Source organism: Aspergillus pseudonomiae, assembly GCF_009193645.1.
Source record: "Aspergillus pseudonomiae strain CBS 119388 unplaced genomic scaffold BDV37scaffold_6, whole genome shotgun sequence".
NCBI lineage: Eukaryota > Fungi > Ascomycota > Eurotiomycetes > Eurotiales > Aspergillaceae > Aspergillus > Aspergillus pseudonomiae.
In genome coordinates this window covers 254067-269991 of record NW_022475998.1, presented here as the reverse complement: position 1 = coordinate 269991, position 15925 = coordinate 254067, and the positions used below count along the sequence as shown (strand labels likewise).

At 49.0% G+C, this 15925-nt stretch overlaps 5 protein-coding genes across 5 annotated transcripts; 1 reads left to right on the top strand and 4 right to left on the bottom strand.

The window, feature by feature from the left end:
- Window positions 1-4139: 4139 nt before the first annotated feature.
- BDV37DRAFT_172968 (uncharacterized protein) lies at window positions 4140-5673 on the bottom strand. The gene is made up of 4 exons (XM_032079368.1): window positions 5527-5673; window positions 4939-5416; window positions 4703-4879; window positions 4140-4642 (listed from the first exon to the last, which is right to left on the bottom strand). The coding sequence occupies exons 2-4, from the start codon at window positions 5308-5310 to the stop codon at window positions 4274-4276; spliced, it is 918 nt and encodes a 305-aa protein (XP_031945763.1). The 5' UTR covers window positions 5311-5416; window positions 5527-5673; the 3' UTR covers window positions 4140-4273.
- A 253-nt stretch (window positions 5674-5926) lies between these two features.
- On the bottom strand, window positions 5927-7535 carry BDV37DRAFT_278926 (MFS transporter; the record flags this gene model as incomplete). Its single annotated transcript, XM_032086198.1, has 3 exons — window positions 5927-6751; window positions 6803-7259; window positions 7318-7535. The coding sequence occupies 3 exons, from the start codon at window positions 7533-7535 to the stop codon at window positions 5927-5929; spliced, it is 1500 nt and encodes a 499-aa protein (XP_031945762.1).
- Window positions 7536-9510: 1975 nt separating this feature from the next.
- Window positions 9511-10470, bottom strand: BDV37DRAFT_268458 (class I SAM-dependent methyltransferase; the record flags this gene model as incomplete). The annotated part of the gene is made up of 2 exons (XM_032084188.1): window positions 9511-10232; window positions 10278-10470. 2 exons carry the CDS (start codon window positions 10468-10470, stop codon window positions 9511-9513), a joined length of 915 nt encoding a protein of 304 aa, XP_031945761.1.
- A 113-nt stretch (window positions 10471-10583) lies between these two features.
- BDV37DRAFT_172439 (uncharacterized protein) lies at window positions 10584-12762 on the top strand. The gene has a single exon (XM_032079366.1). The coding sequence runs from the start codon at window positions 10951-10953 to the stop codon at window positions 12361-12363; it is 1413 nt and encodes a 470-aa protein (XP_031945760.1). The 5' UTR covers window positions 10584-10950; the 3' UTR covers window positions 12364-12762.
- Window positions 12763-13349: 587 nt separating this feature from the next.
- On the bottom strand, window positions 13350-15503 carry BDV37DRAFT_278923 (HET domain-containing protein; the record flags this gene model as incomplete). The annotated part of the gene is made up of 3 exons (XM_032086197.1): window positions 13350-14011; window positions 14063-14852; window positions 14904-15503. The coding sequence occupies 3 exons, from the start codon at window positions 15501-15503 to the stop codon at window positions 13350-13352; spliced, it is 2052 nt and encodes a 683-aa protein (XP_031945759.1).
- Between the last annotated feature and the right edge of the window lie 422 nt (window positions 15504-15925).

Below are 15925 nucleotides of genomic sequence, written 5' to 3'. Positions count from 1 at the left end.
TCGGACAGTCTCATATTCGATGCCGGCCAATCGTGCTCTTCGGATGACCAGGTTGTTATTTCAGTCTTCCACTTTGTTGCCCCTCCTCGACACAAGGACTTCAACGAGGCTCCTAGCCCGTCGCCCATCTTGTATTCAGCAAGGGGCTCAGTATCCATTATCCGTGCGGTATTGCAGATCTGAATGGCAATGCTTAGTAAAAGCAAACAGAACGCTGGAAGCAACTGCAAGTATTAAACATTAGGCTCATACTCATAACCATTAATACGGTTCTCGAGTCTCTGAGAAGGAACTGGGCATCACCAGGATTCTATTCTTGTCCGTCTTTTTCATAGACCTTATGCCAGATATCTGGTGCGTTCGATGCCTACATGCTGTCATCGAAACCAATGTGCTTGAACCAATCCTTAGCAGGATCGGATGCCACAAAGCTCCTCTACTATAGATGCAGAACTGTAAGGCCCTAGGGCCGACGAGTTAGACTATAAGCGCAGCGCAATATAAAATAAAAAACGGGTAACAATATGCTAATAGGAGAAAATGGCAGCGGCCTCGTTGCCTCAGTACGAGGGCTCGTACTCATAATCACGAATCCGGTCGTCAAGGTCTCCTACAGTCTCCATCAAATCCTCAATCTCGTATCTCTAAGAAGCTATTGTCATTTCCAATTTTGCAATGTAGTCATCAGACTCGGAGGTAGATGTTAACTTGTCAACGTAGGCAGGCGATTGTGGTGGCGAAGTTGACTTGTCAAGGTATACAGTAGATCTTTTGATAGTATCATTAGACGGTTTGGAAATCCTGTGTCTTAAGGAGTTGTCAACGACATCTTTAGAATAAGTATATTTCACGGCCGGCAACGAGCAAAAAGCTCAAGTATGTCTTCCAACAGGTCACTTCTAAACCACCTTGGACCGGCAAGTCCTTGTATTAGAACAGCATTATTACTTATCCTGATATGCGGCCCTGAGAGGTTTATATTGAGCCGCGCTGGTAATAATCTTCTTAGCGGCGAGTGGCAGAGACAAGTTAGCATATCCACGCACAATTTTTGTTGATGGTGGTATTGTGTATTCAAGCGCATTCCTGTCTTACCGAGAATGTATTCAACTCACCTGAGATCGATTATTATAATATGTCCAAAGTATTCAGAGTACATACTTAGGGAGACTTGGGTCTAGGTACTAAAATTTTGTGAAACCATCTGGTTATAAAACATAGGTTCTTGGAAATTGGACCCTTGCGAATCTTGAGACCATGCCCATTGCAAGCGCCGGATACCTGGTGGATGCGGCCCTGTCCATGCGCGTACTGGTCTCATTAATAGGAGGAAAAGCAAAAGGGGACGGGAGTATCATGCACCTATCACGTTCAATTCTCTGAAAGAGGTCGGATACAATGGCTAGGGATGGAGATATTCCAGAAAGTAGCTTCAAAAGCAGGCCCGTTTAACTTAGTGCAACTTGTTAAATCTGGGAGAAAACTGTGACCGTTTCACTGTCAAACCGATTAGGAGAAGCTGCGTAAGGTTGGAACGGCTGCGAGGAATAGACTGTGGGCTGTATTGACTATGGCCCCAAGCTCGGCTTTGTATTCGGTTCGATCGGTTTCGATATCCACATAAATATAGGTGTCTGGCGCCTGCCTGTTGTTGTTACCCGATCAAGCATGCCGTGATTCAACACTTTTTGTGCTTGTAGGTGTTCGCATTCCTTCCTCTGGTCAATATAAGATTGAAGATTGTCCACACAAAAGTGGATCTTGCTCCGCACTGTCTCCACACGCTCGTCGCGGGTCTCCCCTTCCGCGTCAACCGAGTATGGTGCAGGAGCCGGATAAGCCTCTCAGGCTGTTTTTGATACCTTTGATGGCCTTAAGGGTGACACACAGGTCATCCTCATGCTCTGCAGCGGCACAGATATCCGTCAGGGCAGGCCCTCTACACCATCTTGGTCCTATAGGAGCTTCTTATTAGTACAGCTTCCACTCCAAAGCAAAGGCTAGACACGGATATTTCCCTGAGAGCCTTGCAGTGGGGGATCCGCATCTGCCTTTAGCCGATCATGCGTCTCGGACTATCCTACTTCTACAGTAACCGTAGGCCATCTTCCGTCTTCTGGGACAACTGAACAACCCAAGCACGCAGTAGTCGTGTTTTTCTTTCCTGCAATGCGGAGGCTTTGCTACTGTATACTCCAGACCTTATTGTTCTAGGTCCCGAATCACCTGATTAGCTTTGTCTCTGGAAATAGCTGATATAGGGCTTACTTCGTACCGTCTCTGTCTTGCTGAGTCGCGAGCGCTGCGCCCTAACCAGCGGGGTACGGCGGCAGAAGTTTCCGGGACCCAGATACAAGGCATTTTGCGGAATAGGATAGGACGTGGGAGGAGGAACCGAAAATCGGGCCAACAGGGAGGGTTGCAGCTAAATACAGAAAGCAAAATATGGTGATAGTGGTAATGGTGGAGTGTATCGTTCCACAGAATTGCGCAGCCCCTCTTGTTCCCAGATGTCTCTCCAGCTGAGCCAGTGTAGTTTGGAGTATTCGGTCACTTATAGCAGCGAATTTGCCGTCAGGAGTTGAGACCAAGCGCATCGACTATTTATCCAAGAGCATGACGGAAGGAAAGGACTATCCGGTTCTTTGTAGACGTTCCCGCTTTCAGCATCAGCCATCTAGTGGATAACAGCCAATGTTAAACATATTTTACGCACTGCAGTGTCATGCTTCATGCGCTGCATCTGTCGGTACCGAGGATTCTCACAAGTAAACCACGTCCACTGGTGCTCCTGGATTTGAGAAATAACCTATTTGATTGGCTCATATAAGGGGCAATTGTAAATTCGTGCGCTACAGTTAAATAATATAAACGTTTGTAAACGATAAATCCGGATATACATACCAACCCATTGGTATCGGAGGCGGGCGTCAGGCCTAGCCATAAACATGGCAAGGTGTGAAGAGGCGACTCGATTTGATATAGATAAATGGCTTGCTCACAACTTTGAACACCGCGAGGCAATGAAATGGTATGCCACAGACAGCATGTACATCGTCACCTCGCGATCAAAGAGACCGCCCGTAAGTCTGCTAGCCATTGCTGAATTAAACCACTGGAAAAGATAGTTTGGTAGTGATCTCTACAATAATGTCTGCAGGGATAGCAGCGATGCGAGTCCTCTCAGCCCCAGTGAGGCAGCGCGCATCCACTCCTTCAATGCGGTTGCCGGAATATGTGCTGGGCTTGTGAGTTCGTACAACACCAGAACCAGGCACCGTGTGCATGGGAGTTGAAATAGGACTAATATTATACTAGTCTTGCCTCTGGATATTCAAAATACCCCTTTACCCACGGAGAAGAACGGACGAGGGCATTCAGCTGCTCATCGATAGGTATTGTGTTCGGCTGAACAACGGTCACGACCCGGAAGTTACTATAGGGCTCAACTGCGGTGCCAAAGCTTTCTGTTATAATAACAAGATCCGCCGAAGACTGTATCTAGGCCAAACTACCTTTGGTTAACAAGTCGCGTTTCGTATAGATGCGACCTACTTGAGCCACTTGGAACTTGATTTCTGTATTCTCGGGAGCTCAGGGAGATTGACGCTGATTTTCGCTGGTATCCAGTTGTTGAATCAGCGGAGTTATTCCGGTACTACTAAAAGGACTTGAAATATAAAGATCCAGTCCCGCCATGGGGCATCGTTGCGATATGATGGTCTGTATCCGAGAAACACTGTCAACTGAGGAGAGAGGCCCATAGGGCCATTCTGTACCAGTGTCAAACTCATCGTCACTGCTATTTTCTTCGACAAATAGAATTTGGGCAAATTGATTGCTGGATACGTTGTAATAGTCGCAAGAGGTGTGCCTCCCGCAGCTGCTTTAATGCGATGGTTTTGCGGATGAGTATTTTCGATAGTCCAGAAACTGGAGCCTTAGGTAGAGGCTAGGTCGGCGGAGGAGGAGAGAGCGCACTGGGGACACCAAGCATAAGTAGAAGGGAGACACGGACCCACTGATTAAGATGGACGAGAATTACATTTCGAAGAGCAAGAGAAGTGGTAGCCATACAAGGTTTGCAGGTAGAAGGATCCTACCACGGCTTTTGACTCAATTTATACTTTTACACCAAGTAATCCTGTGAATCAATTTTTCCGATATTACATTTCAACCCACAGATAATTCACGCAAAAGGAAACAAACGAATATAATCAGTCCCAGCAACAGCCTAGAATGAATGAACAAATCACTATTGCATACCCTTCACCTATCCAGATCCTTCACAAAGCTCCCGAATAGCTTCCGTCAACTCAGTCTTCCCCCTCCAGACTCGATCACTGTTTGAATTCTCCGTATTCGCACTCGCCATAATACCACCCGGCAAAAAGGCATTGGTCATCTCGGTGAAAGCCTCAGCCACGTTCTTCGGGAGAAATCCCGCAAAGAACTGCGATAGATCTTTCCTCTCCACGAGTCGCAGTTCAACCTCCTTGCCAACAGCCTCTTCGAAGGCCTTTTGCACGTCTTTCGGCGTATAGGACCTCGGTCCATGGACGTCAACAATGTAGGGACTTTCTGGAATATCGGACTTGAGTAAATAAGTTGCAAAGGCTTGGCCCATATCTTTGACAGCGACCTGGTTCAGATTATTGGTTAACATAACAACCTCGATTTTAAGATAGAAAAGGAAACAAACCATAGGGACCTCGAAATCGATAGGCGTGATAGACGAATAGAGATGCGGATGCTCAGACTTCGCCGTCTCAACCGCCATAGCCCAGTTCTCCATGAAGTAAGTACATCTCGCGATGACAACCTCCGGTGCTGCATCCTTTAAAATTGTTTCGGCGATGTGGTTCGTCACGATTTCCCCCTAGTCGCAGCTTTAGTATTTCCCTTTCTTCATCACAGATAAATCGAACAGAAACTCACAGTCCCCGACTCATGCTCAGCCCCCATACTAGAAAGCAAAACCAGACGCTTAACAGATCCAGATTTCTGGATGGCGAGGCGCGTATTTTCCGATGCTGTCCTTGCGCAAGCCAGAAAATCCGAACCGTCGTATCGCGGAGGGGTGATTGCGAGAACGGCGTCGACGCCGGTGAGATCCAGGCTTGCTGCGTCGCTCACATCGCCCTTGACCGCTTGGAAATGAGGGTTGGAAAGGAACTCTTCTGGGACTCGGGAGAGATCCCTGTATACGCCTTTCACGGTGATCGGCCTGGTGGTTTCGGTTGAGTTGAGTAGGGCGCGGATTGCCGCCTGGCCTGTTTTGGGTGAAGCTGGGACTACGGCGATGAGCATTTTGTTCAAAGATTGTGTATACAGCTTATGTGTGGGTTAGATAGTTTGTTATCAGAGTTGAGTGCGAGAGGAGGATATTCAAGGTGGCATGGCATGATTGAGAATTCTAGAACCACCATAGAGTTAAGTCATCGCTTCGTATTCGGAATTTCGGATTTGGGGCTGCGGGGCAGGTTGCAATCTGGTCGTGAGGAACTCTATTGATTCAGAACGCACCTCGGATTATTGTTGTTTCGACTTCACAATAATTATGCAAATGTAGAATGTCTGGTTTCGCCGTAGCAATACCCTGGATAACAGGGTTTGAGTGAAGTCAAACAAGATCACCTCAAGGAAACCCGGAGTTCATGAGTGGCTGGATCGTATGATCCGATAGATTGCGGCATTCTCATATATGGGCATGCTTTGGAATCTTTGAAGCGTGTATGGGACCAGATACTGGCCTTTCATTGATATGCTAACTCCGGATGCAAAACCTGGCTGAAGAAGGGGGAATCTCTGAGACTAGCGACTGAAACAGAACAGCAGATGAAGAACTTGAACAGGAAAGGGAATCGAGCACTCTATTACATATATTTGGAAGCTTTTTGAAACACGAAAAGGCGGTGAATGCCCATCATAAGGCAATCTGAAACCGTGGATGAGTCCGAATATACTCTCCATACTTGTAAAATAATACGGGGCAGACACACATCACCAGCGCGATAAATGCGAGCAATGAGTTTCCCCATCCCAATCCCAGAGCATCATACATGGATGGGCCAGCCAGCGGGAGCACTGCACCGATCAAAGAACGCAGCACAGTGGCAGCAGCTGTGACGGACGCGGCATGCCTTAAGTACGAATCCACCAAGTACGTGTTCGAAGCCATGAACACGACCATGAGGCCGATCGCAAAAAGGCCCGTTCCCAGAATCGGCACAATCCAGTGAGTATGTGCTTGCGCCGACCAGCCGTACCAGAACAAGCCGGCGGGAATTGCCCAGCTGCCGTAAAGCATCGGGGGGAGACGCGATTCTGGTTTGAAGCAGCCGCGTGCAGTGTGACTAACGGCGATGCGGTTAGAAACCACACCGCAGATTGCCAAACCCAAAATACTTCCGATACCGAAGCCTAGGTAGGCGAGGCCGGCCAGACCAGATGAGAAGCCGTAAGTGTTTCTGAAGATCGGGGTCAAAGTGGTGAACATTAAGTATAGGTACCCGTACGTGACAGCCGCGAATAGGGCGAGCAGGAATACAATCGGCGAACGGAAGAGAAGTTTCATGGGTCGCGCCAGTGCGGTTGTGAACAGCTCTTTCGTGATCTTGGTGTCGCCACGGGCCGAGCGAAGATTGGGGTTCCCGGTCTCTTTCCGCAGTCGCTCAGTCTTGCGTCGGAGAAGCACTGGGGCATACGATTCACGATAGAACGCCAAACACCCGATTGCCATAACACCGGTCTAGACTGTCAGCATCGTACTCGATCAACAAATGGCCGTAGAGCTACCTACTGCAATCGCAAGGACCCAGAACACCCACCGCCAGCCGACTGATTCGGCCAGGAACCCACCCGCAATGGGTCCGACAACAGGTCCCAAGATAGGTCCTAGAGCCCAGATAGCCATAATACCGGCTCTCTTTTCCACTGGCACCATGTCGGCGACCGTCCCAGAGCCGATGGTGATGGGACACACGCCAGCGATACCGGCGAATAAACGGAACACGATCAATTGAGGCAAGGTTTGCGCCACGGCACAAGCAATGGTGAATACCAGGAAGATCACATTGCACGCATGGTATAGCGGAACACGGCCATATATCTCTGAAAGGGGCGCGATGAGAAAGGGCCCTAGCATGTATCCCAGAATGTAGACGGACACCATAAACGATCCCAACATCTGGTCGGTGGTGTGAAAGTCGCGCATGACATATTGGACGCCTGGGGCGAACATCGAGGATGCTAGAGGGCTATTGTCCGTCAGCCCTCGTCTCCTCTCCTTGTCTATCTGTTTTTCCACGTGCTCACCTGATAAAAGTATTGAATGCCATGAAGACTAACTGTAGCGCTTTCTTCGAAGTCGGCCAGTTAAAGGGGTTTGCGGGGTCGTCGGGCCCATCCCAGTCGACTAGAGTGATATCATCCTCTTTCGGTACATTTTCAAGGTCGTTGTACGCTTCTAAGCTTCTAGTCGACTCCTCCGCCTTGCCTCCCTTCTCAAGAACACTGGGTGTAGGGTCTGTCATGATATTTGGGCACGGATCATTCATCCGAGGGCTTGCCGTACCAGGTTACACGGCGAGTGCATATTGTTGAGGGCACCAAACCGGACGATCGGCCGCTTATATACGGGGCTTTGGGCACACAGTGTATGGTAGTTTCCCTTCTTGAAGGCGTATTGAACCTGGTCCTTAAAAAGAAATCTAAAGACGCGGGGATCTATGGGCCACCAATCACATCCGCGAGAGAGCTGAGCCAAGGCGACGGGCTGATGCTTTTGCCCACTCAGTGTAAGATTGAAGGACGCCTTCATTGTCGATTTGACCTGAGTATGCGGAATTATTCCCCCTTTATCCACAAGTTATGCAGTCTATGCTGCAAATTTCGGCAAGTGGGCCTTACCCCATTGCCGGATAAAAGTTTTTCTGCGACGCTTCGTATCGCGTATCCTCCTTATTCTCCTGCCCCTTTAGGACCCCATTTCTCCAACCCTAACAGCTGCAGTTATGGAGACCTCCGTACTGCGAGTGCTTTGACGGGTCTCACCACCTTGCCGTGGCCTAATCGTCTCCCATACTCGACAGTAATTACTCCAGTCCACTTTAGGACTTTTTTGTCACTTCACCGCCTTAACCATCGGAATCTTCCCCCTTGCATATCTTGGTTGCTCATGGTTACTGTTTACGAGCCCTTGCAGCTGAGGATGGATGAGATTAACAACCATTCGCGAGGAACTACACCGTGCTCTTAAGTTGTCCTTTGTGGGAGCTCCTGGCCTATCGAGGTCGTTAGCGATGTATCACGGCTATTTGGGAGTAAAGAGCTCAGCATTGTTCGCTGCAGAACGTCTAGTTTGATCGATATCATCAAACTAATCGTGGGCCATGACGAGTGCACTCTCGCGTGGCGAATTGCTAATGAGGCTAATCTTCCTTGTATGGATATAAGCGGTGTTCTACACGCGTCCGCTGTTCTCGCTAGATGATCCATCAACGCGAGCAAACACACTGCTAAACTGTTGTACACGACACCGCATGAGCATGCGTACTTGGGGAAAATGTAGCTCTCAAACCCTAAGGTACTAAGATATATTACCGAAAGATTATAGAATCCGACTCACGAGGACATTATTCTGGTGTAGCTTCATCGAAGCCTAGGGTCATCCTGGAGAGGCTCTGGAGCTGGATAAGGGATTGAAACGATATCTATACGATCCTGGGTCCAGTCCAGGGTTTTAATAGAGCTACCGTAGTGCTCTGTGTTCTCTGTTGTTGAATTGTATCTTACTACTCTGGCTGTACCTTGGTCATACAGCGGGCTACCTACAGGGCGCCCAGGTCTTCCTTACGCCAGTTTCGCCCCCACGAAATTCTACCATGGGCGAGCACTGGACTGGAGAAGTGCACTTGGGTTTGGAGAAAAGCAACTGGCAATATATTTGTCGGGTCGCACTTCACAATGCTTGATGCTAGCCGACCGAGAAAACAGTTGGCGCTATTGATCGTGCTGCTAATGTATCTGAGCTTGGTAATACCTTCTATCCTTTCTACAGACTTTCTGGTCATATCTACGGTCAACAGAGTGGATGTACCTTGGTCACAGCAGGAACGAAGCATTCTCAAGATGTGAACAGTAAGAAATGGCAGAGGAACCTTTACCTTCCGCCTTGAACGGAGGGTATGCAATGGTATATCCCCGATATGCCTTTGTCTGCCAGTGCGTGCGACTGTGGAATGCTGCAAAAAACCACGAAGATCCGGCACAGAATGGAGTGTATCCAAACCCATCTTAGCGGGGGTAGATTGCTGCACCGTGAGTATACTCACTTCGGACGTAAATGGTCGGCTTGGCATCTCGGAGATGTTTGGTTCTTGTGTCATGTCTGAGCATTTCGCGCACCTCGTGAATTTATGCAATCGGAGATAATTTGTACATTGACTAAAGGTCCTTTTGACTGTTCTCTTTGTTCCTTGTTTTTCTTTTCAAATTTTCTCAATCTAGCTACTCCTTCCGACCAGACACCATGCGCAGCTCCGGTACGTAGCCCTTTTCTTTCATCTCCACCACCAGCCGGTCCAAAAAAGCGAAATATTCTTCTGGAGTCTTCGCGACGCCTGGAATCCCCTCGTCTACTTCAGTTAGCGTACATTTGCGCAAGGTACTAAAGGAAAACATACCACCCATCAGCCTCGCCAAATGGCGGAAGCTCTCTACCCACAGCTCTGCCGATTTATCGCGGTTGGCAGGGTCTTCGACCTTAGCACCATATGGTAGAGGGTATCGGACCGTCGTCACATCTTTGAACCCGAGCCCCTCCAGCAGCGGCTCTAGCTTATCAGCGAGATGGATGTCCATACCGTTTCCCTCTGTCGCCCATATCTGCACTAACCCCAGTAGACGCTGCTGTGGGTGAGTGTCCCAGTACTCTGGGCGCAGCCATTGACACTCGACGAACTGGATAGTACCACCAGGCTTTAATAACGCTTGCAAATTTCGTACAACCTGAGGCCACTCCTCCTTTTTCAGGGCCCATACTAGCAATCTCTGGTGAATAATATCAAAAGAGCCATCCCACTGCCAGTCCGATGGGAAAGGCTGTCGTATGTCGTGGTAGCGAAAGTCAATATCTACACTGTCGTTGAACAAATGCGACGCGATATCCACGCCGTGGAGGTCCCAGGAATGTTCCGGATACCGCTTCGCCATGTCGTGCAACCAGACCCCTACTTTGTTCAGCCCAGTCCACGATTTACAAGCTGGCTACGTACCGTCCGCACACCCACTATCGAGGACACGCAATGGGCGCCCTGTTGGCGGTGGCAGAGGGAACCCAAAATAGGCATGATTCGAGGCGACTGTAAAATGGCGATGCTGACGTTGGAGGCGATCTGCCTCGGTAACATGGTGAGGCAAAAGATAACTGCCTTCCGTCCCGGTGAAAACCGCCGTCTGGGAACTCATGGCTTAAAAATGATTAAGTTTTAATTTTCTTATGATATTGGGAGCTGAACTCTCTGTTGAAATACACAGAAGGCATGCCATGTTTTACTGATAATACGGGGAGGGGTTGTGGAAAAACGTGACCCGGCTTACGCTACGGAGCTCTAGTGCATTTTATTGCTGACCTTCGGGTGGGCGATGCTCCCTCTTTAAATAGTAGCCATCTTGGATCAAAGCTTCTCTTCGGAGATCCGTGGTCATACCCACCTTTCTCCGGGAGATCATATTCAACTCTGCTCCGGCGGCCCTGGCATGGAATCACCTCGGAATACTTCATTTGTATGTCAGTTTCGCCATGCCCGGAGACCAGCAAATTCGCTCCGCGCTCATATTAGAATGGCCTGCTCGCACCAGAGCGGCCCTGTGCCGCTCTCACGTCTCCAGGTTGAGATCTTTCCTGCTGCTCAGACGGTACTGCCTCCCTGATTGGTGACCGTCAGGATGGCGAATATTTCTCTCTCTGAGGGCTCGATGTACGGTTGCGGGCGACCAGGAGCGTGTCAAGCAGAACCAGCTATAACACCTCCCGACCGCCGACATGGCTCACCCACAAGCTGGTCAATCCCCGCGGGAGTATACACGGCGCGTGAGCTGGTCCGACGCTTCGCACCCTTGCTAGACACCGTCGTGCATCATCTGGGCCCTGATCCACCACATGCAAAGCCCGCCCGCATGGTCCTGCTAGACAACGTCGCCGCCAATCTATCCACGGACATGCGGGAGTCCTCACTGCCCTTGTACGATCTTTCAGACATCAGCCGCCGCGAGATTAGAGACCAAGCCCGCCGAATAGGCCAGGTACTGGTCCAGTGGGCACGCGAATACACCAACGAACCATACGACCCGGACCTATACCTGCGCGGTCCCGGCGATGGCCATATCCTCCTCCAGTCCAGTCTAGCGTTGATGTATACCCGTTGCACCCGGCCCCATCATATGCAACTGCTCAGTGAATACATGCGCCAGATGGTAGTTCTGCGCGATGCGCTACTCCCCTTCCAGAACTTTTACGCCGTCCCGATCCCAGTCGACGGCCGGGCACGCGGAATTCGCCACCTCGAAGCACCACGGGAAAGGTTCCTCACCACCGTGTTCTCCGGACACATCACGCAGGCCTCTGTGGTGACCTTGGCCCGGGCAGTGCTCGCCCCGGACCTCCCCGTCACAATGACAGGTGGGTACGGGTTCCAGTATACGCATGGTCTGATCCTCCCTGCCATACTGGCAGGTGGGGTGGTCCCATACCATCTGTTGCGATATGTGCCCTCTAAGATGGATTCCTCAGCGATGGAGGTTCTCTTTGACTATCATTTCCCCGATTATTATGAAGCACCACGCGAAGACATGCCTGCAGGCCCGCCGACGATCTTAACCCGCTACCCCATCGACCTCCCGAGTCAGAAGGAGGAGCTCCAAACAGCCGGCATAAGGCTTCAAGCAGGGTCCTCGACGTCGGCCGTCCGTGGTCTCGAGTTGCGTTTGGAGTTCAAGAACGGCGACACAGCAAGGGTAGACGTTGGGCAGATCGCCCGCGGACTACGACACTCATACGAGGCACTCGAAGAAACACGCGACAGTACGACAAACCATACCGTTTTCCTGCACTCGGCATCCGAGATTCTCATCCAGCCCGGATGGGGACTGAGCACAGCCGAGCAGGTCGGATTCCATGTCATACCGGTCGACGATCCGACGATTGCCCTGGCTCTGTTGGGGAAGTTGTACCCTCGGAACGTGATCCTGCTGCCGAACGACGAGCAACTAGGACAAACAGATGATGTCGGAGAGGTCTCCGAAGCGAAATTTGTCATCTGGGGAGGGTTCAAGAGGGGCGGACTTAAGGGTGTGTTTTAGGTTGCACGAAGTTTAGTGCTTTGTATAAATTCCCTTACTCCTTCTTTTGTCCTCTTCTGGTCCTCTCTCTTCTCTCTTTTCTTTCCACTTGTCCTTTTACCCTTAGTGGCGTGCTTTACTTCCCTTCCATGTCTATATTCCGCGCCCACATTGATACCAAATCACTCATAGTCCATACCCGCATTATAGAATAAAGCAAACACATATTAACACGCCATCCATCCGCGCGTAACCATCCTTACTACACACCTCTCCGAACCAAAGCATACTCAAAACCATCCCCAAAATCAACAACATTACATCCACTTTCCTCCCTTAATACTCTGTACGCCATAAACTAAAGGACACAAGTTAGAATGTACCACTCGAATCGTCTATACCTCACTGAATCTCTCACCATGAAGTCGCGTAAGCTTCCCACCTATAGCATCGGGTAAACCAAAAGGTGGGACATGTACTTGTGACCCTAAACCTGGGTGGGCTTTGGCGGTGGAGAGTTTTCTATGATTGTTTTGTATACCTCAAAGTACTCCGTGGAAAGGAATAGATTTCGGGGGGTGAAAAGCTGAAGAGAACAGAACGAGCGGAGTTGAGACGTATGGTTGAAGAGGAGATGAGGAAACATAATGGCATATCATCTTTGCGTCTGAATTTTGGAATATTTCCTGAATAATGAAATACAGTAAACCCTGGATAAAAGCAACTCATTATAGAAACCTTGGCATGCCTAATCCATAGTCTAGAGCGGTTTGGCCCTTTTGGTATTCACTAAGAGTAGGACAGCTTTGATGAAGATACTAACGGAGAAGAATCAATCAGCCAACAGTAATCGAGAGGCCGGAGGCAAAATTCTGTTGTTGGCTATATCTATGTTACCCTACAAACTGAGTCTGTGTTTCTTGGTGCTATTCTTTCCCTTCTTCATCCATTGATATGCTCTTTTTTGATATTGTATGAGAAGCCGCAGATTTCCAGGTGTACAATGCTCAGCGACTGCCTTGATGAAATCGTCGGATATTGGTAGGCTGTTTTTGTCGATACTTTAAGAGAAGTTGCAGGGTTAGAGGATCTCCGTACGTAGCTGCTGCCTGCACCACCGCCTCAGTGATGGGTAGACTCTCTCCTCGGTGCTGGAACAATATTTCCATAATCCTATATCCACCCAGTGTATTTGCTGCTGCTGCCTTGAGCACATCTTCAGTAATAGGTAGCCTGTCGCCTCGGTATTGGATGAGTACATCCATAACTTTACCACTAGACGGCGTCTTTCTTGCTGCTGCTGTTCTGACCATCTCCTCAGTAACTGGTAGACTGTCTCCTCGGTAGTTGAGAAGCAATTCCAAACATCTAAATGCCTGGGTTTCTACTGCTACCTTAACCACCTCCTCAGTAATTGGTAGATTCTCTCCCCCGTGTTTAATAAGCGATCTTAAACTTGTATATCCCCCAGTTCCTGCTGCTGCCTTGACCACATCTTCACAGAATGGAAAGTTTCCTGCGCACTGAACAAGCATGTGTTCAAATATTGGCCCTGAAAATGCCATGTCCAAATCTCTCTGTAAGATTATGTGGGCAACCTTTTTCACAGCGGAAGCCATGTTGTGTAGCCTTATCTTCGCCTGGTAAGGACATTCCTGAAACTCTGGTGCTACATTTATTAGTTCTATTGGCCTTTGCAACCCAATATAATCATCTGTACCACCCCGAGGTATTCTCCACGTAAGAAGAATATCGTCGAGGGAACCACCCATAGAACGCCATTCTTGAAGCAGCAAGTCGAAACTGGCTTTGTCTATGTTCTGTGGTGTTACTGCCGTCATGACTACTTCGAAATGGTCTTTGTGTAGTCTGATAATACTCGGGCTTGGAGACCTTGGTCGAAGGAAGATAATATCTCCCTCCTGGATCAGCTTTCCAGGATCTCTGAGTACCCAGTCTCTTATCCAATAGGGGGGAACGTTCACTGAGCTAGCAGCATGATGGAACTCGATCATGAAATTCGCTCGATTATCTCCACGAGCTCTCACTTCAACACGATTAATATAACCCAATATCCGCCCTTTGCCTTTTATAACTGCTATATCCCTATCAGGCCAGGTTTGCACAGAGCTATCCCCTCCCAGAACGTATGTAGTTACCTGTTTTAGGAGATCATCCCAAGGGAGGGAATAGTTGGGTTTCAAAGCAGGTACTTTCGGGTCATCAGCACATAAGCCCAGCAATGCATACACTTTGTCATGCTGCACGGTGGCATTGTGGTTTCGGTACATTCCAATCAGCTCACCTATAGAGAGGGCTCCACGCCAAGCAGGCCGATACTTTGGCCGACATATTGCGTCTCTCATTATAAGGATGACTGGGTGGACATGATTCAGTATACTGGAAGAAAGTTCTACTCTGCTAGAACCTTCACAGAATGTATAGCCATTCATCTCAGCATGGCCACACATGACAGAGATGTGCCGTGCGACACCAACCTCCTGCAATACCTGTCTTTACTTGTTAATAATACGTGTCGAGAGTGTAGAAGGCTTTCATACCCATATACGGCAAAACCAGTTCCGCTGTAGCAGCATTGAACATGCATAGTCTTCTACCACCGGACTTCGGCCAGTAAAGAGTCTAGAGACATCAGTCATGCCTCCATCCGAGACGGATGGATGCTTTAGACTGTCTTCTTCTAGAAAACGAATCTTTTCAAATGCTTCGTCGCTATAGTCCCTAGCCTCTCCAAGCCAGACAATGACACAACTGGCTTGTGCATAGATTGTCCGCATAAATGGGATTTGTTTTTCTTTTTCATCGGTATCACTCTGGTTAATACAAATGGCATCAACCCAAAGCATTCGCTCAAACTGGTGATTTCTCAGGTGTAGGAGCGCTGCATAGAGATTTCTCGTAACAGGGAATATACAGTCATTCAAGATCATTGACCAAGGTTCCCTGTGATTGCTCCCCTCGCCCTCATACCATACATAAGAAAGTGCCTCGTAAAGGTGCTTTCTACCGTCGGTATCTGACAAATTGTAATCGATGAGCTCGCCTCTAATCTGAGCGTTGCTGTCTTCATGAGGAAAGAGGCGAAGCATGCGGGTCATATCAGACCCTGGAGGAAGCTTGGAATACGTAAACGCAGCCATGATCGTAGAGGATGTGAAGTTGAAGAATACTAATCACGATATCTCTTGGGCTGCACTTTCCTTTCAACCGAGAGTAAGTGATACAAAGTGTTGTGTTCGAATCTATACTAGGTGGTGGGGAGAATCCATAGACAAGCCCTCGCAAGGTTGATGTCTGTGGTGCTGGCAAGAGTGGGGTAAGATTGCTGACCTCCACTGATGTGTCTTGTTTCGATAGGCTGAGTACACTCACTCTCCTGAGGCGTCTATGGAAAGAGCATTGGAGACCTCAGCTCAGGCGGGTCTTTCCTATTCTAGGTGGCACTGTGCTAGCTAAAGGTTTGCCATATTTTGCTTACCGTGCCGATTCTCGATAGTACATGATCTAAGCTGACCTGATTCGGTCTCAGCTAACATCCTAGATATATGAGAAGAGATTGGCC

Excerpts from the sequence above, each read along its gene's own strand:
- BDV37DRAFT_172968 (XM_032079368.1), bottom strand. The coding sequence starts at position 5,310 with ATGCTCATCGCCGTAGTCCCAGCTTCACCCAAAACAGGCCAGGCGGCA. Across the intron at positions 4,880-4,938 it reads CTGAGCATGAGTCGGGGACT|GGGGAAATCGTGACGAACCA; the intron begins GTGAGTTTCTGT and ends AGCTGCGACTAG. Across the intron at positions 4,643-4,702 it reads TCGATTTCGAGGTCCCTATG|GTCGCTGTCAAAGATATGGG; the intron begins GTTTGTTTCCTT and ends AATCTGAACCAG.
- BDV37DRAFT_172439 (XM_032079366.1), top strand. The coding sequence starts at position 10,951 with ATGGCGAATATTTCTCTCTCTGAGGGCTCGATGTACGGTTGCGGGCGA.